Source organism: Neofelis nebulosa, chromosome 2 (assembly GCF_028018385.1).
Source record: "Neofelis nebulosa isolate mNeoNeb1 chromosome 2, mNeoNeb1.pri, whole genome shotgun sequence".
Taxonomy (NCBI): Eukaryota; Metazoa; Chordata; class Mammalia; order Carnivora; family Felidae; genus Neofelis; species Neofelis nebulosa.
This window is the reverse complement of record NC_080783.1, coordinates 141843536-141869329: the sequence shown is the minus strand read 5'-3', so window position 1 is coordinate 141869329 and position 25794 is coordinate 141843536. Positions and strand designations below refer to the sequence as shown.

The following is a 25794-nucleotide window of genomic DNA, read 5'->3' as shown; positions in this document are numbered from 1 at the left end:
TATTTTACTTACTGGTATATCCACATCATTCAGAACAGTGCCTGGGACTGAGTGAGTATTTATTGAATGAATGCATGCATGTGTGAATGAAGTAGACTGGGCCTCTAATTCAGTAGAACGAGTTTTGCAACCTTCATAAGGTTTGAAAGACCTAAGCTCTGTTCTAGCAGTAACAGGGTAGGCTGATTGTTACCCATCTTAGTCTTCCTGATGTAACTGTACAAATACAGTGCCTTCAGACTTCCTTTCTTGGTTTACAGTTCTGTAATGCAGTCAGTGCCTGTTAAGATTATATAAATATAAGGCACTTAGCATCTGACGTACAGATGGAAGATTGTTATTATTCTAATTCAGTATACAAACTATTCATTTCAGGTTCATCAGCTTAGATGAAACATATTTACACTAAAGTTTAACTATAGAATTTACTATACCATGGGTATTGTTTATCAAGAGCCTAGTAGTTAACAAATAAGTAACTTTGATTATGGGAAGTGGGGAAGGGTCTAGGGAGGGGATGGGATCCTTCTGGTGTGTGTTGCCTACTGCAGGAAGTTTCTCCTGTATATTCTTCCAAACAGTCCAGGGGTAATAAAGTAAATAGCCTCTACCATACCCAGTTCATCTTACATTTTCTTTATCCTTGCGAACACTTAAAAGAAGAAATGTCTGAGGATGGTAAGATTAATCACTGCTCTTAAGTTTCTTCAGTGGTTTCCCACTACACTGGCAATAAACTCTAAGTCCTTACTGTGGCCTCAAGGGTCTGTCTTTTGCAGGCCATGTCAACCTCTTCAGCTTTTCTCATTTTTGTTCTCTTTGCTTTAGCATTTCTACACTCTTGCTCTTCGGTGTACGCACTAATTTTAATTCTCAACCCTGGGTTTTTGTGTTTGGTGTTCCCTGTGCTTGACTACCCTCCTGTCCCAAAGTTATCACATGGCTTCACTTTATGTCGCAGCTTAAATGTCACCTCCCCAAAGAGCTCTTGCTTTCATCCTAGCTGAATCCGTCTTTTTCTTCTGGTCCTGCCTAGTGTACCTGTAACAATTTATTGGTTTATTTTTATCTGTATTTCTCCTGTTAGAATGTGAGCTGTAGGAGTAAAGGTACCTTGTCTTAGAGTTTACGAGGAAGAGAGAGTGAGTTGGTAGATTGCATGTTGGAAATGCTAAATGATAAATATAGGAAACTAAAAGTTCCCGGTAATTAATACCAGGAAAATTCCTGTTCAGGATTTTAAAAACATTCTACTGTTAATCAGGAAGTGGATAATAGTAAGTACTTGACCATTTCTTAGCTGTCTCTCTGATCTCATCTTCTGCTTCTGTCCTTTGCTTCTATGCTTCTAGTTCCAGCCAGATTGCCATTTCGTTGTTCCTCAAGCAACTAAATGAGCTTTCACCTTGGCATTTTACACTTGCTGTTTCTTCTGCTTGCAGTGTTCTCCCAGATATTCCCGTGGCCCAGAACTTCTCACTTCTTTATTCAGTTTCTGATAACATTTTATTTTCTTGAAAGCATGTTTGAAGAGCAGTGCAAGTTTGCACTCTCTGAATGCAATATCCATTTTGATAATTGTTATTACTGACTTCGATGAAATGTGATTCTTTAATCTTATTTGTTATAAATATCTTAACTTTTTTCGTTTTAATGTAGAAAGAGGGGAAAAAAGAGCGAGCTGTGGTGGACAAGGTGTTTCTTTTAAGACTCACACGGATTCTGAAAATCATGGTCCCTAGAACATTTTGTAAAGAGGTAAGTCTTATGAAATTATATTGTTTAACTTTTGAGGTTACATGAGATCAGACCAATAGCTTTTGTTATTCTACAGGTCAGATGTTTTCTGTGTAGGTAATGAAGACTCCTACTAAATTTTAATTTTTTTTTAATCATCTCCTGTCATGTAAGTACTCTTGTTGTTTGGTGCCAATTTTTAAATAGTTTTCTCTTGTTTATGAAATATTCATTATATTTTGTGTGACATGCTAGATAGAGTACTTCACTGCAGCTACCTTAAATGGTGTTGTATTTTTTAATTAATTAATTTGAGGGAGAAAGAGAGGGTGCGTGTGCACTTGAGCTGGGGAGGGGCAGCGAGAGGGGAGGGGGGGGAGAGAGAGAGAGAGAGAGAGAGAGAGAAAGAAAGAAAGAAAGAAAGAAAGAAAGAAAGAAAGAAAGAAAGAAAGAAAGAAAGAATGAATATCCTAAACAATCTTGGAGGAGCCTGGTACGGGGCTTAATCCCATGACCGTGAGACCATGAGCTGTGCTGAAGTTCAGTCAGATGCTTAACCAACTGAGCCACCCAAGTGCCCCCGTATTGTTTTCTTATAGCTAAATTCTGTTAATAAAAACAAGATTAAATTTAGAAAGACAAACATTTTTATATCATTGAGATATTAACAAGTCACATTGATTTATGGATGGAATATGTTTGAGGGTTATGCTTTTGTATTTGATTAAATATGTTTTTGAGATGCCCAAAATGATATATGAATTTTCCCAGTAGTTTCAGTAAGTGAGCTGGTTCTAGGAATAAATTTTTATTATCTTTTCCTTTGCCCTTTTAATCAGTATTACCTTTATCATTATTTGAGGAGTATTTTTAATGATTAAAAAATAAGATAATGCTGTGTTCTCCATCTTTAGTCACCGTCTGTACCACTAGAAATATCATTACCTTTCACTCTCTTTCCCATAATTCATCTTTTCAGTCACTGGGATTGGATCATTTTTCATTCTGAATATTCTTAACCTGGATATTGTAGTGTTCTTTAGTTAGTTTCACTTCAAAGAAGCTCCCCTTTTTATCTTCTCTGCCAAATTTATTTTCTTGAAACGTGTTTTCCATTGTTCACATTTTAAAAACCATTAGCCTTATAATCTGTGAATAGCAAGAAAAAGATAGGAAGTTCCCAGTGCACTGTAATCCCCAAAGAGAATGCACATTCCTTCGTCACACTGGACTTGCTCTTTCTACTTCACTTTGGCATGGTGGCTTGTGGATTCCACCGTTATGCAACTGTAAAAAATAATTTAGTAGCATTTTTTCCCCCAAATAAGATAGAGATAATGCATGTTCCTTGAAGAAAAATTGGAAAATGCAGGTAGATTTTTTTTCTTCTTGGTACCTATTAGCCTCTCAGAACTTCTGTTGTTATTTTGGTGTATAGTACATATTTTAATAAAAATGAGATCACACTGACACTTTTTAAATCTGCTCCTTTCTTTATTTTTAAATGTTTTGTAGGGTAAGTCACAACCTGACTTTGACCTGTCTTTCAGTATCATCTGCTTAGAATATTCTTTGCTATTTTGTAGTCAGGCTCTGTGCTCTTGTGCTTTCATGACCTCATGTCTATGACATCCTGCCCTCTACCCCAGCAAAAACAGATATTGATAAAAAGTAGCTTAATGCTCAGTATCTTCTTGTGAAGTTTTCTCATTCTCCAACCACATGACTGAAGAATTCTTATTTCAAATACAAACTTCTCTGGAAAGATTTGTATATTCCCCTCTTATGAGTTAGCAGTTCAGTACTTATTTGACCTTTTAGCAAGGGTTTGCTGAGCATAAAATGAATGTGAGACATTGGATGGGTCTCCGGGAATTAGTAAGGAAGATAAGAAGGGCCTAAATTGGCCAACCTTGCAGCTTTGTCTAGGCCTAGCCATGCTGCAGAGTCATTTTGCACACTATCTTTGAGAAATATAAAAATCCAAGTTTAAACCCCAGTTCACCAAAGTGAAGTAAACTCCCATAGAAATCACAGGAGATTGGAAGTAGGGATAGAGAGACTAACTGATTTAGGAAATAGAGAAATGATAATACTGCATATGGATATATGGAAGTTGATCTATATCATGAGGTAAAGGACTGCCTAAATCAGTGCAGATCTTTAGTTTATGACATGTTCACAGACCCATTAACCGTGGGAATAGTAGTGATTCTAAGGACTTCTTTGTAGAAAGGTGCTTCAGGAGTGTCAGTAATCAAAGTTTGCCAGATTTTGCTAAAGTGAGCCAAGTCAGGTGGGTACTTATTTCAGGGAAAAATTAAGCCAAGAGCATAAAATGAAGGAAAAAAGAAACTATCTTTGTCTAGTGTTTCCTTTATATGTCAGTGATTAATTTAGGATTGAAATTGTGTTTAAGATCTGAATTGAAAGTTAGCATTACAGTTAAAGTGACATCTGCCCATAGTGTTTATTGAAATGAAGAGATTCTTCTGTTGCCAGTTGCATACCTAACTTTCAGATGGTGGCGAGTGTAGGAAGATGGTATCTTTGCTTTCTGGCAGATGTTGGGGTAGCAGCTTTCACTGCTCAGTTACACAGACTTTCTTTGACATTGTCTTTTCTTGTGGTTTCGTTGTTCTGTGTTTATGACTCCCTGCCTCGTCTTCACGGAAAGTGCTGTATTTTGAGTACCTTCACCTTTTTAAAAAACTATTTGTTTTGTAAAAGTTACATAAATAATAGTTGCAGTTGCCACTCGACTCCATATCTTTAACTTTAAATACATTATCCAACAAATGTCCCTGCTGCCACATGTCCTCTTCCCTGACTTGAGCTTCTATGTTACTGTCATTATTCCTCCAGTTTAGAAGATTTAAGTGGGGTCAGCTTTGAATGGTGTGTGTGTTGGAGGTTGGAGGGTAGGCTCTCATCTCGCAGAGAGAGTTGACTCCTCACTCAGTCTCTCATCTTTTCCCCTCGGTGATCTGTTTTCCACAGCATTGTTTAAGTAATGTCCCCTAAATGACACTTTTTCACATTTTGTTCTACTTAGAGGCTTACAGTAGCTTAATACTGGTAAATTCTGCTGGATATGCAATACCATTATTCATACGGTTTTAATCTATTTTCTGTTTCCCATTAAATCCTTCATCTTTCTTTACTCATAATCCTCATTCTCTCCTTTGTTTTCCTTGGTCTGTTTGATTTGTTCCTAATGTCATAACCCTCTTTTGCCACCCCAGGCCTTCCTGTCCTGCCACTTATCACATGAAGCGATGGAAATATACTTGTCTCCTATGCTCTGTTTTCTTATTTTTTATTTCTTATTTTATATGTAAATCTTATTTTATTTCTTATTTTATGTGTAAATAACTAAATTGAGGGCAGGGGCAGTATTAGAGATTTTTCTAACAAATTGAACCAAATTTATTCCATTAGGCAAACTTTTAGCCTTTAATATGTGTTAGTTATTTAACTGTACATTAACAGTTACTGTCCTTTTTCTTTATTACACTTGTATATTCACAGTACAGGACAATCATAATACACTGTGCCTCAGGTAATTTAAGTTCTGCTACCTTCTGTTATTGGCTAATTGTATGAAGGGAAGTCGTTTGACCTGCCTGGGATTCACTTTGAATTCTGGATGACAGAGTTAGATTAAATAATTTCAAGGCTTTTTTCATTTGTATTTTTAAATTCTTTTAAAATTATATTTAAAAATTACCTGTAGGTAAAATGTCAGCTACTGTATTAAAGCTAGAATAAAGATCTGAATTTAGAAATCAAAAATCTTTACCAAAATAATGTTTCTTTTAACCTTTAAAAATGCATTTATTTAATTTACTGTGCCTGGTTTATTTTAGACAGGTTACTTGATACTTATTGCTGTTATGCTGGTGTCTCGAACATACTGTGATGTTTGGATGATTCAAAATGGGACACTCATTGAAAGGTACTTTTCTATTCACCTTCCTCCTATATGTATAAAATACTAATTTGTCTCCTATATAACATTATCTTAAGCAAGAAATAGATTCTAAATTACATATAAATATTTAACTCAGGTGATGTATTTGTTCATTTACTTAAATGAGTGTTTCCCATGTGCCAGGCACCACGCTGCTCTGTGATAGGGATATATTGGTGAACAGGAGAGACCCTGTACCAAGCCCTGCAGAGCTGACAGTTTATACAGGGCTCGGGACAAATAAACAAATTAAAAGGCAGTGTATTAAATGCTGTAATAGGGGTTTAAAAAAGTCACCAAGTTGGATATTTGAAATTAATCAGATAATTTGGAGGAAAAGATCAGAGCATTTCAGGGAATCACATTGAGAATGTTTACTGGAAAGAAGAAAACAATTCTTAGACATTTTCTTCAATTTTTGAAGTTAGTGCTTTATTATGTTTTTTTCAATATAGTCTTTCTGTATATTATCACTACATGTGATCATTTTGAATTTAAAAACAGTAACAGCTGGGATGTTAACATTTATCTTAATAAAGATTTTACTCCTTATGATACCAATTTGAACATCAGAGTAAAATATTTTTCTTGGAATTCTATTTCCTAGTGTGCAATATTTTATCGGAGAATTTCTTAAAGTACTTAATTAATCTAAATTAATTCGTTCATTTTGAATGACAGTACTTAAAATTTTTTAATGTTCCCAAATTTTGAAATAAGGGTTGATTTTTTTTTTTTTTTCTTTCTCGATTTGTTTCTCAGGATTTATAGGATGAGAAAGAATGCTTTGTGCCCTTGTTTTGACTCATCTCTCTAGGAGAATACAGAAAGTCATTTGCAAAGGACTAAAGCCCCAACTACGCGCCTTAGAACATGCGTAATTGTGTGGGCTCTTGTAGTCGACACAGGTCTCCCTGAAACCTGTGGTCAGTCCCCTGTCTTTTTCTTTTAATCAGAGTAGTACGTGAACAGCTTAAAAAGGAGTACATGAACTGGACTTAGTCATGAACACACTAGTCCTGTGCCCCATTCTTCCACTTTAACTGTCGCTCCCAGAGTCAGTTCTTTTCTTTTCTTTTGTTTTTACCATTTCATCTCTGTCTCTGCGTTTCAATGTAACTTACGTTACTGTCCTAGGTTTTTCAGTGTTAGAGAACATGCATTTATTTCCTACTTTGGAAGATGAGAATTTGCTCTTTTATACTCCTACCCGTGATCACCCTCTCATGTTCTACCTTATTTATTGTTAAGTCCGAATTTATTGTTTACGTGATTTTGACTGTTTACCGCTGAGCTACATGCTGCACTTTGGTAGTTTCTTTTATGTACAACTTTTTGTTTTTCCTGGCATTTAAAAATCACAAGTTTTTGTTTGTTTGCCTTAGTTCTTTGCCTACTTCTTACTAATTCGGCTCAGACTTCCTGACAAACTGTAAAATCTTTACAGTGTTGTAATATGGTCCTGCACACCAGGATTTGATTTTTATCTCTATTTCCACTGCGCCTCATACCTCTTGTCAATTTCTTGTCTTCCTGCTCTACTCAGTATTGATTGCACTTTAGGCTCACTAAGTAGCAGTCCTTTTTGAATTTGCTTTTATCATGACCTTGGGAATTTCCTTTATCTTTCTCTTTTGTATTAAATAACCTGTTTTCTGAATCCTTTGTCTCCCTCTTCCTTAGTTTACTTTCTCATTTTGGCAGGTGCAGTCTTTTTCTGAGAAAGGATACCAGGGAAGTAAATTTTTGAGGCCTTCCTTGTAGATCTGATAGTCTGTCTTCTCCTCTTAAACTTGACTGATAATTTAGCTCTTAATGCATTCCAACTTGGAATTCATTTTTTGTTAGAATTTTGAAAACATCACCTGTTTGTTGTCTTCTGTAGAGCTTGGTAGTTCTCAACCTTGGTTGCAGGATGATTTGAATCATCTGGGGAATTTTGAGAAGGAATAATATCTGGGCTCACCCCTACATATTCTGATTCAATTAGTCATTACTTTTTGAAACATCCCAGTGATTCTAATTTGCAGCCATGGTTAAACACTGCTGGTCTAGCTGCCATGTTGGGTGTGGAGGCCCATTCTTGTGCAGATTGCCCTTCCTTGGCAGTACATCTATTTTAAGTCCCTATGGAAGCTTTTATTATCATTTTTTTATTGTTCATGTATTGCTGGTATTTGGGAATTTTACTGAATATTGCTGTGAATTTTTTTTTTTCATTGTTCTGGGCACTAGATGGGCCTTTTTCTCCCCTCCCCTCCCCTCCCCAGGTAGGCTTCATGCCCAGCGCAGAGTCTAACGGTGGGGCTTGAACTCACAACCCTGAGATCAAGACCTGAGCTGAGATCTAGTCAGATGCTTAAGTGACTGAGCCACCCAGGTGTCCCACTAGGTGGGTTCTTTTCTTTCTTTCTTTAAAATGTATTTATTTATTTTTGAAAGAGACAGAGCGAACAGGCAAGGGGCAGAGAGAGAGGGAGAATTCCAAGCAGGTCCCAAGCGCTGTCAGCACAGAGCCTGATGCAGGGTTCGAACTCACAAACTGTGAGATCATGACCTGAGCTGAAACCAAGAGCCAGATGCTTAATTGACTGAGCCACCCACGCACCCCGTAGGTGAGCTTTTTTTCAATTTGAGGAACTCATTCTGCATTCTGAGATATTTTCTTGTGCTTTTGAAAAATTTTTTTCTCTCCCTTTTTTCTGGAATCCTTATTACTTGAGTGTTGGAACCCTAGACTGATCATCTGATTCTTATAATTTCTCTACTGTTTTCATCTCTGACATTTTCAAGGAAATTTCCTTTTACTGTATCATCCAGTGAATCTGTATTTGTCATAATTTTATTTCCAAGAGTTATCTTTTTGTATGGATGTTCATTTTTAGAGCAGTCATTCTTTCAAGTGTGTGACTTTCTTTCCTTCTTTCTTTCCTCCCTTCTTCCTTTCTTTCCTTCCTTTTCTTTCTCTTTCTCTCTCTCTCTCTCTGTCTGTCTGTCTGTCTGTCTTTTCTCTCTCACTGTCACTCTCACTCTCTCCCTGTCTCCCTGCATTGTTTCTGTTTCCTTCTTGGCCCTTTGTTCTCATCTTTGTTGTTTATGTTAGCAACTCTGTCACTCTTGCCTCTCTATTCACATTTAAAAGTGAGGGCTGAAGGAAGCCAAGTTGAGGGCTTATTGACGGTCTGGTCTTCCTGAATAGTGTTTTAAACAGACAGTCTGGTCATTTTTGTGTGTGTACCCTAGTGAGGAATTCACTAAAAAATTCTAAGAAGTTTGTCATAAACATAAGTGTTTATTCATTGCTGCTAGCATATCAGCTTTGGAGGATCAATTTTATTGCTAAGTTCTGTTTATATGGGCTGTGTGCCTAAGTAATTTGAGTCTTTTGTATAACGTAGAGAAGAGGTTTATACCCTTTTACATGATTGTAGAATTTATAGTTTTTCCTTTGATGACTTTATTATCTAAATGCCATATCTATTAATAAAAATACAGTCTCACCAATTACAGCATTGTTAAATACTTACAGCAAAAAATGTGCAGGTTATATACACTATGAATTTATTAGCTATCTGTGTAGAAAGTTACATATTATATATAAATAACCTTGCACAACCTTGGTATAGTATAGGAGAAGTAGTTTATTTCGTAAACTTTTTTCCCCTTTTATTTACATTTTGTGATTTCACGTTTTGTAATCTAAAATAATATTTGCTCTTATAAACTATGGATTTCCAACTTTAACTGAATAGACACTGATACTAGTTTTCTCACAGACTTAATGCCCTGGAGAAAATGCATTGCCAAGAGTAGGTCGTACATTATTTGGTGATGATGGACAGGAGGAAGATTATTATCTGGCATAAGCCAGCTTATAATTCTGTTAGATAGAGTAATCAATTTGTTGGGTACTCAGTTTTAAAATGTAGTTTTGAGATGTAGAAAAAAAAAATGAAAAACAAAACTACTTAAGGGTTTCTAAATAACATATTATTTTGATACTATTTAAACGTACAGAAGAGTTGCAAGAACAGTGCAAGGAGCTTCCTTACACTCTTAACCCATATTCATCAATTGTGAAATGGCCATTTTAAAGTTAATTGTTAATTTTCTCCTTGATAAATATTTTTGAGCTTCTATGTATGAGATCTTTGATCTTTGGTTAAATTTAACATCTTTAAATGTGAATTCATAATATGAAAGTTTTATTTGAAAAATAACACATTCCTCTAACTCGGTACTAATGCCACATTGTAGATTGGTTTATCTGTCTTTTCCTTTTTGCCTCTGCCACGGAGGTTTAGATTCATGTATTTCTCCTAAAAAAAAAAAAAAAGAGTCTCAAAAAGACTCATGATGGTCCTTAATGTGCATTTTAATATCCCTTACATGTTTATTTGTTAGCAGTGGCTAAAAGCTTTGGAGTATGGGCACATTTTAACAGGACAGACTCCTTCTTTAAGGTAGAGACTGGTAATTCCATGATTTGAAGGAGAATCCTTCATACCTTGTTGCTGCTATAGTGGAATCATAAAGATATATTTTATTTTCACCCAGGCTACAGGCAGCATTTTAAAATCACCAAATCATCATTTATAAAAGGCTTAAATGTTTTGGAAGTAATAATGATGTAAATAAACTGTAAAATTATTCTTTATTATTATTTTTCCTTTGCAGTGGAATAATAAGCAGAAATAAGGCTTTATTCAAGAAACCATTTTTTAAATTTATAGCTGCTACTCCAATGGTAAACCATTGCTGAATGATAGCATGTGCTTTACCAAGTTTTATAATCTTGTGTGTTTCACAGCTTGGGCTAAAGCTAAAGCACTTTGGTTTTATGTAAAGTTTGGTTCAAGTCATTTTAATTTAAACCTCTAAACTTTTTGTACTGTCTTAATTGCTTCTTGTTTTTAATATTCTTTTAAAAAATTTTTTTTAATGTTTATTTTTGAGAGAGAGAGAGAGACAGAGACAGAGACAGAGCATGAGTGGGGGAGGAGCAGAGAGAGAGGGAGACACAAAACAGGCTCCAGGCTCAGAGCTGTCAGCACGGAGCCCGACGCAGGGCTCGAACTCACGAACGGTCAGATCATGACCTGAGCTGAAGTCGGATGCTTAACTGACTAAGCCACCCAGACACCCCTTTAATTTTCTTGTTTCTACAAACATTTTTATATGATTCTATTTTAGCTTTTTCTAGTTCAACATAAAATTAAAAAACAAATTGTTTAGCACTTCTATCAAATTTGGACTATTAATTTTTTGTCAGTCTAAAGGAGCATTTCCCTAAGTATGTCCTGTCTACGTATGACAGAGGAGATGCTACACGCTATAGAACTGTCTTAAAAGAGTTTCAGTGCAACACGTCATACTGTAAGAGCTTTGAGAAGACCTTTTGTAAAGACATTTGCTAGCTTTGTTTAGCTCAGATTTTCCAAATTTATTTGACCATACAACTTTTTTGCTCTAAAAGACCAGTTAACATTACATGGCATTATTCACCTATTCCCTCATAAAAATAAAATTATTACCATATCATTTTTTTGTGGTGTGGAGCTAGGTTTTGTTTTGTTTTGTTTTTCTGGTTATTTTGAAAGAGCAGAAGAGGGGCAGAGAGAGAGAGAATCCCAAGCAGACCCTGTGCTGTCAGCATGGAACCCAACTCTGGGCTTGATTCCACAAACTGAGATCATGACCTAAGCCAAAATCAAGAGTCAGATGCTTAACTGACTGAGCCACCCAGGTCCCCGTGGAGCTAGGTTAAATCATTTAGTGCATTGTTTTTCAAAATATATTTTACTTATATTTGAATATTAATAAATACTATTTGAGAAAAGAGTGTGTGACCAAAGAAGTTCTATCATTTTAGTAGATCACAGACATAAGGTACTCAGAGATCCTTTACTTATATGATAGTTTTCAAAAAAGTAGTGGAACCCTTACTTTGAATAAGTTCTTAATGGATATTTTTAGAACAGATAAATATGTAAAACAAATGAACGTAAAAGAAGAGTTGGTTTAGTTTAAGTGTGTTAACACCTCTGAAGCCTCTGCAAAACCATCCTGAGGCTCTGAGGAACCCCACTAATCTACTTTCTGATTTATCATTTAGTCCTGGGGTCAGCAAACAAGCCTCCACAGGACAAATCCCACTGCCATCTCCCTTGGAAAATTTTATTAGGACACAGTCAGTCTCATTCTTGGCTTTTTTTGCTTCTGCAATTGCAGAATTGAGTAGTTGGAACAGAGACCTTCCTGCCCACGAAAGCTTAAAATATTTACTCTTGACCTTTTGCAGTGAGTTTGCTGATCTGTCATTAGTCTGTCTCTGCAATTAGTTCATACAAATGAGAATCATGGTATTAAAATATTTAAAAACAAAGAAATACTAGCTTATTTCATCCATAATAACCCATTCCTGACTCTATAAAGTTAATTGTTTTGCCATCTAAGCTCCTTTTGTGGCAGTTTAAGCCTTTTTTTAAATTGCCATTTTTACTAAGGAAAGAACTAAGGAAATTATTCGTATTTGATTTTGCCATTTATAGAGGGATTTCAGGCAGCCTATGTAAAATGATTAAATTTCAAAAGTTAGAAACATGTTTTTGCAAGAAAATGTTTTTCAGCACCTTTTTTTCTTAATTGATTTTTTTGAGTCAATAAAAATTTCCAAGAGTAATTTTAGAGCTTTACAAGGTTTTTAGTGTGAAATATTGCTTCTTTTGCAACTAATGCATTGCATGTGGTGGTTTGCAGTGGTATCATTGGTCGTAGCAGGAAAGATTTCAAGAGATACTTATTCAACTTCATCGCTGCCATGCCTCTCGTAAGTGTAATTCTTTAAAAATCTTTACATACGGACAAATTTGTATCTTACTAAAATCTTCAAAGATTTGTTTGTACTTCTTAACTTTAAAGATTTATGGCAAGTTCCTATTCCGAGTTTAGTTTTGTAACTTACAGCAGAATCTTTCAATGTAAACCTTTATCCTAGATAGAAAAATAAATTGGATTGATGTGTGTGTGTGTGTGTGTTTTTTTTTTTTAACCTTTAGGCCAGGGTATCTCTGATGTTTAGTAGCATTGCACTTGATGGTAGTAGTGCCCCTCCCCCAGTTTTGATGACCAAGTATGTCTCTTGGACATTGCCATATGTTCCATGGAGGCTGGGGTGGGGGTAGGCACGGTGGCAAAATCACCCTGGTTGAGAACCATTGCTTTAGGCCATTTATAGTAACTTGAACCACTGATGTAGTTTAAGTTAAATTGGATTTATTTATTTGTTTGTTTGTTTGTTTGTTTAAAATGGGAATTTATTATCTATATATTAAAAATAAAGGTCAGTGTTTGGTTTAAATCATAAGTGATTTTCTTAGCTTGGTTCTTTATTGTCACTATAAGAATTTTAATATCAATATATCAGTGAAAAAAACTAGATTGTAAAATCCAGTTAATCAGAAAATATGTCAGAGATTTAATAAAGCTTGAGGAATATACATACATGGCTTTTAGACCTTTAAGAAATTGAGTAGTATAGATATCAGTAAAAGGTTGAGATTCAGTAGGCGGCCAGTGTTTTCTTGAGAAAATGTTCATGTAAATGAGTTTGGAACTGTGGAAGAATTAATTTATTAATTTTAATATAATGATGGAAAAGAGAAATAAAGATGACTCTAGAAATACTCTGGAAATGGTATTAGTTGGTGTGAAACTTAGAGTACTTTTTTTTAACATGCAAATGAAAATAGAATTTCATTGTCTAGGGTTGTCAGTGCTTGTAGTAGGAAACAAAATATAAACGCAAATGTCAGGACTCCTTTACATTGGATACAAAGGTGACAGATTAGGATTTTTGTTTGTTTACAAAAAAAGTAGCAAGGTGCTTCTCATAATTGATGATACTAACATATTCTAAAATTGAGTGTCAAGTTAGGTTTTAATAATATATCACGATAGTATAGCCAATTGCATTTGGTTTAGCATATTGTCTTTGTATCTTTGTAAACTCTAAGTAAAACAGAACTGAAGTACATCAGTTTGGACTGTTGGTAATAAAAAATCATAGGATTTAGGGACATACCCAGTGAAAGAGAAATAAATTGTAATTTTATAAGTAGAAATTTAGTGAAACCAGTCATATCTGTTTGTTTCAGATCTCTCTGGTTAATAACTTCTTGAAGTTTGGGTTAAATGAGCTCAAACTGTGCTTCCGCGTAAGACTAACTAAATACCTCTATGAGGAGTATCTCCAGTAAGTGATAACCTATTTTTGTATTAAAAATGCTTAAATTGAATAGAAATGCTTATGATATTGAGATATAGAGGTTTTTCCTTTGTATTGAATATATTTTTCAAGGGAATTGCTCTTGGACCCAGAAGCATACAGGGAAAGCCCTCAGTAATTTAGACTCTCCTACGGGCCTTTCCGTTAATCGACAAGTCATCCCTCTCTGGATGTTCTTCCTTGTTTCTAAAATCAGTTAGGACAATCTTTAGGGACTCTTCCAGCTCCTGACTTTTCTGTTTCTATGAATTTACACTATGTGCTAAAATGTGATTGTTTGTTTTAATGTCATTTTTTTTACTGCTATTATAGAGCTTTCACATATTATAAAATGGGAAATCTGGACAACAGAATAGCCAATCCAGACCAGCTGCTTACACAAGATGTAGAAAAGTTTTGTAACAGTGTAGTTGATCTGTATTCAAATCTTAGTAAGGTAAGTTTCTTTATTTTCTTTTTTTAAACTATCAGAAAATTATAGGTTCATTCAATTATTTCAACACATGGATGTTTTGATAAAGTAATAGAATTAAACAATATTACAAGTAGAAAGAGCCTTTTGTTTTATAGGTGCAGATATATAGAAACCAGAAAAGGTGGTACTAGATTTGGGGTTCCATCTTAGGTCCTTGTATTCAGTGTCTTTACACTACATTGAGAAACTACTGGGTTACTAATGGTTAATTATCACAGTAGAGCTTCCTTAGTTGTTGGAAGGTGATACATGTTTTTCCCACTTGACGGTCAGTAGACATTGGTCATGCTGTCTCTATTTTAAGTTTTCAAGAACTGTTTCTTTTATGTATTTGTTGATCTATATACTGTTATAGTACATTATATATATAGTGGGAACTCTAAGTGTTGACAAATATGTGTTAAATGTTGAATAGTATTTTATATTTGTTGTGTTGTATTAGCTATATATCTATGCATTCCAGTTCTTTTTAATTCCTTACCTTCTAATATTTACGTTACAGCCATTTTTAGACATAGTTTTGTATATCTTCAAGTTAACAAGTGCAATAGGAGCTCAGGTGAGTTTAATCTCTTTTAAATAGCTCTAATATGGTGTTGTAAATAGCTGGAGTGTTTGTAGGAGTTTTTATATATCTCAAAGAATGTGCTTTTATGACATGTACCTAATAAAGTCTAGTTTATAAACTCATACTGTACTAGAGACTTAGAAAGTATTCTAATTTGGTGTTTTAATTTTCCTTAAGGCAGATACTTGGAAAGTTTCTGTGGCATTTATAACCGGAAGTGCTTTAACAATGACATACATGTACTTACTGTTGTAAAGTAATGGCTAAATAAGAAGAGATTTGGAGGCAGCCATTTTAATATGAAACTTGAATGTTAAAATGTCAGAAATATCTTTAGAGTGGCTATAACTGTTTATTACATCATATATAATTTTATAAAAATGTAAATGGTTGACTATCTCATGAGCCTTATTACCCTGTCTTTCTGATACTCGTGTTGGTAAGAATGACCTTTAGATTTTCTCTGAGTATTCTCACTGAAGTATTACTTTAGGCATTTAATACATTATTGTTACATATTTATCACACAACCATGTAATAATGTGGCCATTGTATATATATGTGCATGTGTATGTACACATTTTGTAGTTGAGAATATATGATTTCTATAGTGGATTTAGCTTTTTTTCCAGAATACTGGGAAAGTAGTTTTTTATTTGAATTCTCTTATCTACCTTACTAACTTTTTGCTACGCTGTGATCCAAGTTTAATCATTCTTCTAGTTTGTTTTTACTATAAGCAAGTGAATAGGCCTAATGCCTCTCATCTGTGTGTTCCAATGTTTTTATGGTACTTAGTACATTTTTATACTTAAATAATCTTTCCATGTATCCCTGTTATCCAATTCTGATTCTCAAAGGTAGAAACTATGTTTTAGTTCTTTCCTTTGCCCATTCTTGCAGTAATTGTTGAACTGCATTGAATCAATCATATTTAATTAAAAAAATATTGAATACACATTATAGTCCACACGTCTTGTGTTAGGTGGTAAGGATAAAAAGATGAATAAGACACAGTTCCTGCTGAAGAAGGTTTACAATCTAATAACAGAATAGATACTCAGATTATTATAAGGTCAAGTGCTAAGTTCAGTAACAGAAGTTTGAATAAAATCTTTAGTGTCCGGAAGAATTGGAGGTGATATTTGAGCTTCTCTGAGGAGGATGAGTAGGCATCCATTAGATATGTCAGGTTTGCCAGGCATAAGAACAACTTCATTGAATGGCGTGTTCAGGAAGTTGTTTTTTCAGCATGGCGGAACATGCGATATAGGTGGGAGTGAGGGAGTACCTGTGATGAACTTGGAGAGGTGAGCTTAAAGCTTCTCCCTTGGGTTGGTCAGTGGGTGATGTGGACTCCCCAAGTTACAAGCTGTGGCAGCTGCAGGCAAGATGTAGAGGGAAGGGCAATTAGAGCTGCCTTGGGGGACTTTGCTTGAGGCCCTACAGAGTAGTGAGGTGTTAAGTGTATGGTACTTACTTGGAGATATTGTCTTGGATTCTTAAGAGTGATGGGGGTAGAGATAAAAATTTGGGAGAAGAGATCTAAGGAAGAAACCTCAGGGAATATTAACATTCCAGGAGAAGGCAAAAAAAAGAGGTCTGAGACTTTCTGTGGAATCTTAAGGGAATATCAGGAAGAGTTTCATCAGAAGAGTTTTAGATGCTATAGGAAGAGTGTAGACTGCAATTAGGAATTTTTGGGTGAACAAATTCAGGAGAGCGTACAGTGTTGGAGGAAGACTTGATGAGTAGTTAAAAGGATGAAATGCCCAGTGTGTCCTTTCTCAAAAAAGAGTTAAGGGGAAAAAATTAACCAAAAGAGCAGTTTTTCTCAAAGCCACTGGAGCTAATTATAGAAATTGTACATGTTGCATCCGGTGAATGTATTATGATATCCTTAAACTTTGTATATTCTCTCTTCCAATAATAATAGGGCCCAGCAAGTATGATGGCCTACTTGATTGTTTCCGGGCTATTCCTAACTCGACTTAGAAGACCCGTTGGTAAGATGACAATAACTGAGCAAAAGTATGAGGGAGAGTATAGATACGTTAATTCCCGGCTCATCACCAACAGGTAAGGAGCAATGTATTAAAGGAATTTAGCTGTGGGGCACCTGGGTGACCCAGTCAGTTAAGCATCCGACTTTGGCTCAGGTCATGATCTCATGGTTCGTGAGTTCGAATCCCACATCAGGCTCTGTGCTGTCAGCACAGAGGCTGCTTTAGATCTCTGTCCCCCTCTCTTTCTGCCCTTCCTCTGCTCCCGCTCTCTCTCTCTCAAAAATAAACAAACATTAAAAAATAATAATAATCATTAAAAAATGAAGGAATTTAGCTGTATTAAAAATGTGTTTTTATGAATATTGATGTCATATAAGTTAACTCCAAAAAGTGTGGTAGACAGTGTTACTAAAATGGTGTTTGTGAATTTCCCTCTTTTGAAAATATACATTATGAAAGATAATCAGTTTTATACAAGAATAATCTTCCACATTTCTCTTTTTCTTAACTGTGTAGTATCCTTGGTTCACCTCTTCATAATTTTCTGTTCATTTCACTTTAAACATGCTCAAAATATAATTCAAATTCTGATTTACTTACAATACTTCTTCAAGGAAAGTTCTATCTCAGCTTATCCACAAATACTTTTGAGACTGTTTGGAATTCTTAGTAATTCAGTTTTCCTGCATCTGTCTCTATTTTCCTATTTTCCAGATAGTTTCCAAAATAGGAAGAAAAAGTATTAGGCTTTGGAGCCAGCCTGACTAGTTTCAAAATCTGCCTCCTCCATTTACCAGTTATATATTATACAACTTTCGGCAAGTTAGTTATAGCTTCACTTTTCTTGTTTATGATAGATAATATAGGGCTGTTGTGAGGATTAAATATGAAATATATACAAAGCTTCCAGCACAGGTTTTGATATGTAGTTTGTACTCAGTAAATTTTCTCATGTATTAATGTATGTATGTATTAATCTGTCAACCTTACCTCATTTTGAGAATCCTGATCTTTATTTAGTACCCCATAAGCATTTACAGACTTATTCAAAATACTTTTTTTAGGGGCACCTGGGTGGCTCAGTTGGTTAAGCGTCTGACTCTTGACTTCAGTTCAGGTTATGATCTCACGGTTCGTGGGCTTGAGCCCTGGTCAGGCTCTGCGCTGACAGTGTGGAGCCTGCTTGGGATTCTCTCTTTGTCCCTCTCTTTCTCTGCCCCTCCTCTGCTTTCTCTCTCTCTCTCTCTCTCTCTCTCTCTCTCTCTCTCTCTCTCTCTCTCTTTCTCAAAATAAATAAATAAATAAAAATATTTTTAAAATATTACTCTTTTAATAATTCCCTCTTCCTTTATTTCCTTGCATCGCTAAAATGGTACCAATGTTAAATAGAATTTTGTGCTGTAGGGAGGCTGAGGAATAGATGATTGGTTGAGTAGAGAGGTGATTTACCAAGTGAATGGAAGATGGTATCAGCTAGAATGCTTTCTTTTACAAGAAACAGAAAACCCTGATTCTGGCTGTAACAATAAGGACATTTACTACTTGACATAAGAACTCATAAGATGCCTGTTCCAGGCACAGCATGATCAGGGCTCTGGCTCTTCTTTTATGTTCTCTTGGCTCAGCCTTCCTTTGTACGTTCCTCTTTTCCTCAGCCTAAGTTTTCTTGTGATTACAAGATGACGAAGCAGTTCCAGATGTCACCAGCACTCCTCCCCTGTAAAAAGTCCAGAAATCAGAACAGGCCATCTCTTCATGAGAGCAGGAAAACTTTCCCGGAAGTCCCATGGCTGACTTTGTTTCACCTCTCATTGACCAGAATTATCACTTACCCATGTCTGAAGCAGTCACAGTAAAGTGATTGCCTGAGACCAAATGGAACTCATTCCTTGTAGATAGGTAACTAAGAAAATTGGAGTTCTCTTAGGAAGAAGGATGTGGAAGAGAATTAATGGTAGATGCCCAGCCATAGTATTCTAGGATGTTTTTGCCCTTTCAGGTTTTAGATTGGGGCTAAAATGACTCAGTGGAATGTTTACTTTATCTTCCTCCATGGGCTTAAATGTGCAGAGGAGGTAGAAGGAAGCGAGAAACTAATTATAGGTATAGAATTGTTTTTAAACTGGAACTCTGATACCCTGGGGCTCTATATGATTGTGTCAAGGAAATGGTGAAACACAGGTCAAACGTGATTCATTTTTATACGAAGTTAATTTTACTTGAAGGGGCTGAGGCAAGAGCTACCTTGTTTTTATAATGGGAAGAATGCAGGTACATTTTGGAGTAGAATATGCAATTCACATAAATTTTCAAGGGAGAAAGAGACTTTAAGGAAATATTGGGTGTTTATTGAAGGCTTTTCAACTCTGCCCTTAGACTCCTATGTAAATCTTTACTTTTCTCTGCTGTAAGAGCTACTTTTCTGGGAATGTTTACATCATACTGATGTATGGGAAGACTAGACTTGAGGGTCAGGTATGGTTTACAATCTTATCTGCTTGACTTGCTAGCTGTATGACAACAGATTTTCTTAACTGCACTTTACCTTTCTTCATCCGTAAGAATGCCTTTTTTCTTCTAGTCAAGATTCTTGTGGCCCTTATGGACCCATTCAGTCCAGCTCAAGAAAAGGAGAGTTGTTGTGAGGAAATGGTGGGGTTCCCAGAATAAGAATGACTGTTCAGCTGGGCCTCCTGGAAGCTGGCAATGTGAAATCATTTGGAGTTGGTTTGCTTTTCAGTCTTTCAAAGGCTGTATGTCATGGCATCGCTCAGTAGCTTCTTCTACCTGTTATTTATCCTCTCCCTCCTGTGTGTAGGGTCTATACTCCATTTGTCATCTATAATGGCTGTCCCAGCCCTGCTTTCCTATATATCATAGCAGCTTCCTTCTTATTTTTTATTAAAGAAATTAATTAAATTTCTGAGGACTCACCCGGCGCATCTTTTCCAACCAGGCTACGGGTGGCATATGCAACATATGGCTGCAGTTCAGTCTGTGATCCGGTTAGGTGTGTGTTCCTGTGCTCTCTGGTCAGCTGAGCTTGGAGCAGGATCTCCAGCACAGAACTGTGGCAAGACACACCCATTAAGCCTATAGTCTTAAGTGTCCACTGAAGTTTTTTTTTTTAATGTTTATTTATATTTGAGAGACAGAGACAGAGCATGAGTGGGGAAGGGGTAGAGAGAGGGAGCTACAGAATCTGAAGCAGGCTCCAGGCTCTGAGCCATCAGCATGGAGCCCAACGCGGGTCTCGAACTCACAAACCGTGAGGAGATCATGACCTGAGCCGAAGTCATATGCTTAACCTGCTGAGCCACCCAGGCACCCCCTAAATGTCCATATCAATAAAATATTCAGTCATCAAATACTCTATTTCAGTTGTTTTTCAGGCATAGATAATATTAAAATTAATTACTAAATTATTTTCTTTAATAGTGAAGAAATTGCCTTTTACAATGGAAATAAGAGAGAAAAGCAGACAATCCACTCAGTCTTCCGAAAACTGGTAAGATAACATGCTTGAGGCTCGTGTATTTATGGAAAGATTATTTTTGGCCCGTGACTATCTGTATCTATAGGTATATATCTTTAATCCTTAAGCTATTCATTTTTAAACAGCTATGAAGTATTTTTATGCTGTATTTTCATAAAAAATATAAGAATAAAAACTATCCTATTAGTGTATTAAGCCTCCCGTTAGAAACATTATTTATTCATTAAAATAATTGTCAGTGTATTTTTAGAGATGCACAGGCGTCTTATTTAAAGATAAACTCTTTGGTTTCTGTAGCATTCTTGAAGATATTATTATGATGATTATTATTTAGAATAGGGGTCGGCAAACTGTTCTGTAAAAGACAAGATAGTGGATCTGTAGCTTAGGCTTCTTAGACCGTATGGTCTGTGTTGTACCTATTCAGCTCTGCCCTTCAAAAGTAACTCTACACTCTCTGTAAATGAGTGAGTGTGACTGTGTTCCAATAATACTTTATTTACAAAAATACGTGGCAGGCTGCATTTGTACTTTGGGCCATATAGTTGGTTGACACTTGATTTAGGGTTCCAAACATTGTTTCTTGTGAAAACTGTACATACATCGGTTCTTTTCTTGCCATTTGGAAAATTTGAATTCAAGGAATTTTATTCATTCATTTAAAAGATACTGAGTGCATGGGGCGCCTGGGTGGCGCAGTCGGTTAAGCGTCCGACTTCAGCCAGGTCACGATCTCGCGGTCTGTGAGTTCGAGCCCCGCGTCAGGCTCTGGGCTGATGGCTCGGAGCCTGGAGCCTGTTTCTGATTCTGTGTCTCCCTCTCTCTCTGCCCCTCCCCCGTTCATGCTCTGTCTCTCTCTGTCCCAAAAAAATAAAATAAAAAACGTTGAAAAAAAAAATTTTTAAAAAAATAAAAAAAAATAAAAGATACTGAGTGCCATCTAGGTGCCCATGCTTGCTTGTTCCAGGTGCTGGTAATTTTGTGGACGTGACATACAAAATCCTGCCTGTAAGGAGCTTACATTTAAGTGGAAGTTTGTGAAATTAAGTGTATATTTGGAGTGATTTAAAAAGGTTAAAGAAAGTCATTTTAAATTCCTTATTTCAGAAATTGGATTTTTGCCTTACTTATATTTAATGTGACTGAACTTTGATAGTGCTTACTGATAAAATGCATTTAGGGTAATTTTCCAGGGAACTGCTGCTGTTCACCAGCTCACTCTTTACCTGGGTTGCTTATTCTTATCCTTAGATTTTAGCCCCAAAGTTAACAGCTTATTGTGGCTTTGCCTTCTCTGGTTAGTCTATGTGAAATGGCGTTCCCGATTTAACGATCTGTTTCTTTAAGAGCATATATTGCAATTTATATTTATCTTACTTGTTTTCTAGTTTGTCTCTTTCATGAGGATGTAAACTCCATGAGCTCAGGGACCTTGTCTGTTTTATTCACTGTTGTATCTCCAGCATTGAGCATAGCATATAACACATGGCATTTGGTGAATAAATGTTCCAGTCATTGTACTTTCACAAGAGGTAGTAAGAGTAAGCCACCCTGACATGCATGGAGTGAGCAAGTTAGTCACAGAATAGAAATATCAAGGAAGATGGTATTCCTGGCCAAGAGAACAACAGAAGGAAAGCCTTAAGACAGGAACATGTTTGAGGAACCAGTATTTCTGGAACTCAGAGAGGAGGAGCAGCTTAGATTAAATTTAGGATAGAGCCCAGTGCCAGATCATGCAGGGCCTTGAATAATCTGATAAAAAGGCAGAATACAAAACATTTTTAGATTTGTTATTTTAAGGTACTGCATTTAACTGAGATTAAAGCTACAGACTAGGGCTGCACAGCATTGATTACATTAGCACTTGGTTCAGATGCAGTGTAATATGATTCTCAGAGAAAGCATAGACCAGATGTCTCCAACTAAAGCAAAGCACTGAGTGCCAATCTAAGCAGCTAGTGTTTTACCTAAATTAGCTCATCCTTCTGTTTTGTTGTTGTTGTTTTAGTTATTGATCATTTTCAGCATATATGTATCTGACCATATTCTGAATACAATATTATATGCAAATAATACCACATTATCATTTATATGTGATTTCCATTCTGTTTGCATAAAAATGGTTTCATAGAGTATTTTTGTGGCATCTACTCTGATCAGCACTGTGCTCAAGAAAATGTGATGTACAGTGTAATCAGAGATCGTAGGCACTCTAAATATTCATGGAATAAATCTTATAATTTTTTTATTTTTAGGGTAGATTCATATTTTTATATACGTACAATATATATATATTTTTTGTTTTTGCTTCTGCCAGGTGGAGCACCTACATAATTTCATTTTGTTTCGGTTTTCTATGGGCTTCATTGATAGCATAATTGCCAAATGTAAGTATGCTTTGAAATGGATAGTGGAATGAGATTTGTGGAAAAAGTGAAGTGTTATTAATGTTTCAATCCTAACTGTTTTGTGTCAGATCTTGCCACTGTTGTTGGTTACCTGGTTGTCAGTCGTCCTTTCCTAGATTTGTCTCATCCTCGACATGTCAAGAGTACACATTCAGAACTTCTAGAGGTAAAGTATTAGTAACTGTTGTCATAATAAATGGAAAATTTCAATTTAAAAACAAATAAAAGCTGCTTTTTAGTCTTAGAAACATAAGTGAAAACCAGTATTTATTTCTTTTTAAGGATTACTACCAAAGTGGAAGAATGCTTTTGCGAATGTCTCAAGCTCTGGGTCGGATAGTTTTGGCTGGCCGTGAGATGACGAGATTGGCCGGGTAAGTAAGATTAGTAATGATGAACAAACAGTTGCAGAGAAGTTTTAAAACTGTGTAATACTTAATGATTGTGCCCAGTTGAGGTTAAGATAAGGGGCAACTGAAGTCCCGTTTCCTACTCCTGGAAGCTGATTTAGGACCTTTAGAGAAGATTTTTCTCTAATAGTAAACTTTTCATGTTTGCTTAAGACAGCTGTTTTGAGCCTTCAACCAGGTTAGTGGTTCTTAAGCTGTCTGCTCTACGGACACTAGTATTCGATAAGTTGGGAAATGTTAAGTCATGGCAGTCTTTTCTTAATTTACAGAAAATTAAGTTAATGAAGAGAATTTTTGCATTTGAACTTTTTTGTCCTCCTCTGTACTTTTTTTCCCCATAGGTCTTGTTACTGGCAACCTAGCAAAGGATAAACACAGATGAAGTTGATTTTAATGGGTAAAAAGTAAAAAGTCACTTCGTGGTGTCTGTGGCTGCAGTTGTAAATATGGTCATACTGTTAGGTGAAATTGTTCTTAGACCATAAAATGGAATTAAATATTTCAGTATTTTAAGCTCTAATATAAAGGGCTTGGTATGGTGTAAAAAACACCATCATGTAAAGTACTTCTGAAGAAACTGGATCACATCGGATCCTTCCCAGACCTGTGACCCATCCGCATGTTTCTTCTTTATTCTTCCTTATCTTCTATGGCAGTTTAGGGCTTCATTGCAAGATAGAGGAGATTGTCTACTGCTATGAGGAGTCTGTTTCTCTTGAGAATGCGGACACTCTTCTTGCTTGTTAATAACTTTTCTCATGTCTTTATGGTTCATGGTAGATGGGGTGCTTCTGTTCCTTTGGAAGGTTTCTGCTTGATTTTCACTCTTTTGATTCTTTGATGCAGATTGCTTTCTCTTTGACCATCGTGTTATTTTTATTTCCTCAATGTCTTGGCATTAGCTTTGATTTCTCTCTATTGCCACAGTGATTTCCAGCTAATATTAACACTTCATCTTTTCTCCCTTTTGAAGTAGGAAAGAGAGGAATCTTCCGTATTTGTCCATGTTTATAGGAAGGTAGCAGGCATTTTGGCATACTTGTAATAAATGCCTTCCTCAGACGGAGAAGCTAACTATACTTGGCATTGTAGCTCATTCTAGCAGGAACTCGGTCCATACTTCCTATGTCTAAGGAATGCACTAGTACTAGTCCTTAGTCTACTACTAGTCTAGTATCTACTAGAAACTTCCTTAAAATTCTAGTGGCATACAACTTTCTTGTCTCACCTGTTAAAAGAAGTAACTATGTGTTGAGGTGGGGATCCTATGAAACCTCTTCCCTTATCCTGTTCCTGTTGTCCTACTGAAACATAATAAAGCATGCATACACTATTAGCGCTCATACTTTCTGATGATAAGACTTCTTCTTTTAGGTTATTTAAACTAAATTATAATTTTGGAAACGAGTTCAGTTTTAATAAGTCTTGAACTTACACAATGTCATATGTCGTTACATCTCAAATAAATAACAAAAATAATAGAGATATGATGGCCTTTGGAGTTTTCATTAGGACTTTTTTTTGTGTGTGTGTTTTTTTTTTAGTTTTACTGCTCGGATTACAGAATTAATGCAAGTACTGAAGGATTTAAATCAAGGCAAATATGAACGCACCATGGTCTCACAACAGGAAAGGGGTAAATATGAATGCACTGGGCCATGTAGTTTAAATTTTGGCTGACATAATGTGGTGCTTTAATACTTATTTTCCACTTAAGGTATTGAAGAAGGAGCACAAGTCATTCCCTTGATACCTGGTGCTGGAGAGATCTTCAATGCTGATAACATTATAAAGTATGTATTGAAAAGTTCTTTAGCACCATAAACATTTGCTAACTGCATAATAGCCTTTCTCTTTCAGCTGCATTTGCTTAGTATTTAATGTAAAATTTTAATTTTTTTTATCAATTTCCTCTGTAGATTTGATCATGTTCCTTTAGCAACGCCAAACGGAGATATCTTGATTCAAGACCTTAATTTTGAAGTAAGTTTTTAAATGATTGTATAAAAGCTTAGATCAGATTCAGAAAGTGAAATGGAAAACTGTTTTCTGAATATTTAAAATAACTGTAAGGCTTGTCTTAGTCTCTGAATCCGCAAAATTGTTTTAAAAAGTAAGTCTTTGAAACACTTAGAAATCTATTTTTCTTAATTGTCAGAACTTTAAAGTTTCCTATATTACTATGAAAAAATCTTTTGCAAATGAAGTCTGTCTCAAGAAAGCGATAGAAGGTATAGTTACTTGTAATCCCTGGTGAGGAATGAGTATTTAAACATGCAATATAATTTTATTCTAAGTTAAAAAAACTATGGTATTGTTTTGACCGTGCAGGAGGGTCTATACCTATACAAACAAAATACAGAATTTGTTATAACTGAAAACATGGAAGAGCAGCACAGTAGCACTGCAGTAACATCTCATGCCAAGTGAA

At 35.7% G+C, this 25794-nt stretch overlaps 1 protein-coding gene across 6 annotated transcripts in view; it reads left to right on the top strand.

The window, feature by feature from the left end:
- The window catches only part of ABCD3 (ATP binding cassette subfamily D member 3), a 113141-nt gene that overhangs the window by 67761 nt on the left and 19586 nt on the right, over window positions 1-25794 (top strand). For 5 of the 6 annotated variants that reach the window (XM_058716492.1, XM_058716495.1, XM_058716494.1 and 2 more), the window contains 14 exons: window positions 1660-1758; window positions 5607-5695; window positions 12470-12539; window positions 13867-13964; window positions 14310-14433; window positions 14975-15031; window positions 16977-17119; window positions 20485-20554; window positions 22863-22932; window positions 23022-23119; window positions 23236-23327; window positions 24908-24999; window positions 25081-25156; window positions 25283-25346. In XM_058716492.1, coding sequence (XP_058572475.1) covers window positions 1660-1758; window positions 5607-5695; window positions 12470-12539; window positions 13867-13964; window positions 14310-14433; window positions 14975-15031; window positions 16977-17119; window positions 20485-20554; window positions 22863-22932; window positions 23022-23119; window positions 23236-23327; window positions 24908-24999; window positions 25081-25156; window positions 25283-25346 — 1242 coding nt within the window. The remainder of the gene's footprint in view (window positions 1-1659; window positions 1759-5606; window positions 5696-12469; window positions 12540-13866; window positions 13965-14309; window positions 14434-14974; window positions 15032-16976; window positions 17120-20484; window positions 20555-22862; window positions 22933-23021; window positions 23120-23235; window positions 23328-24907; window positions 25000-25080; window positions 25157-25282; window positions 25347-25794) is intronic. The other variant, XM_058716498.1, reaches the window with a different exon arrangement.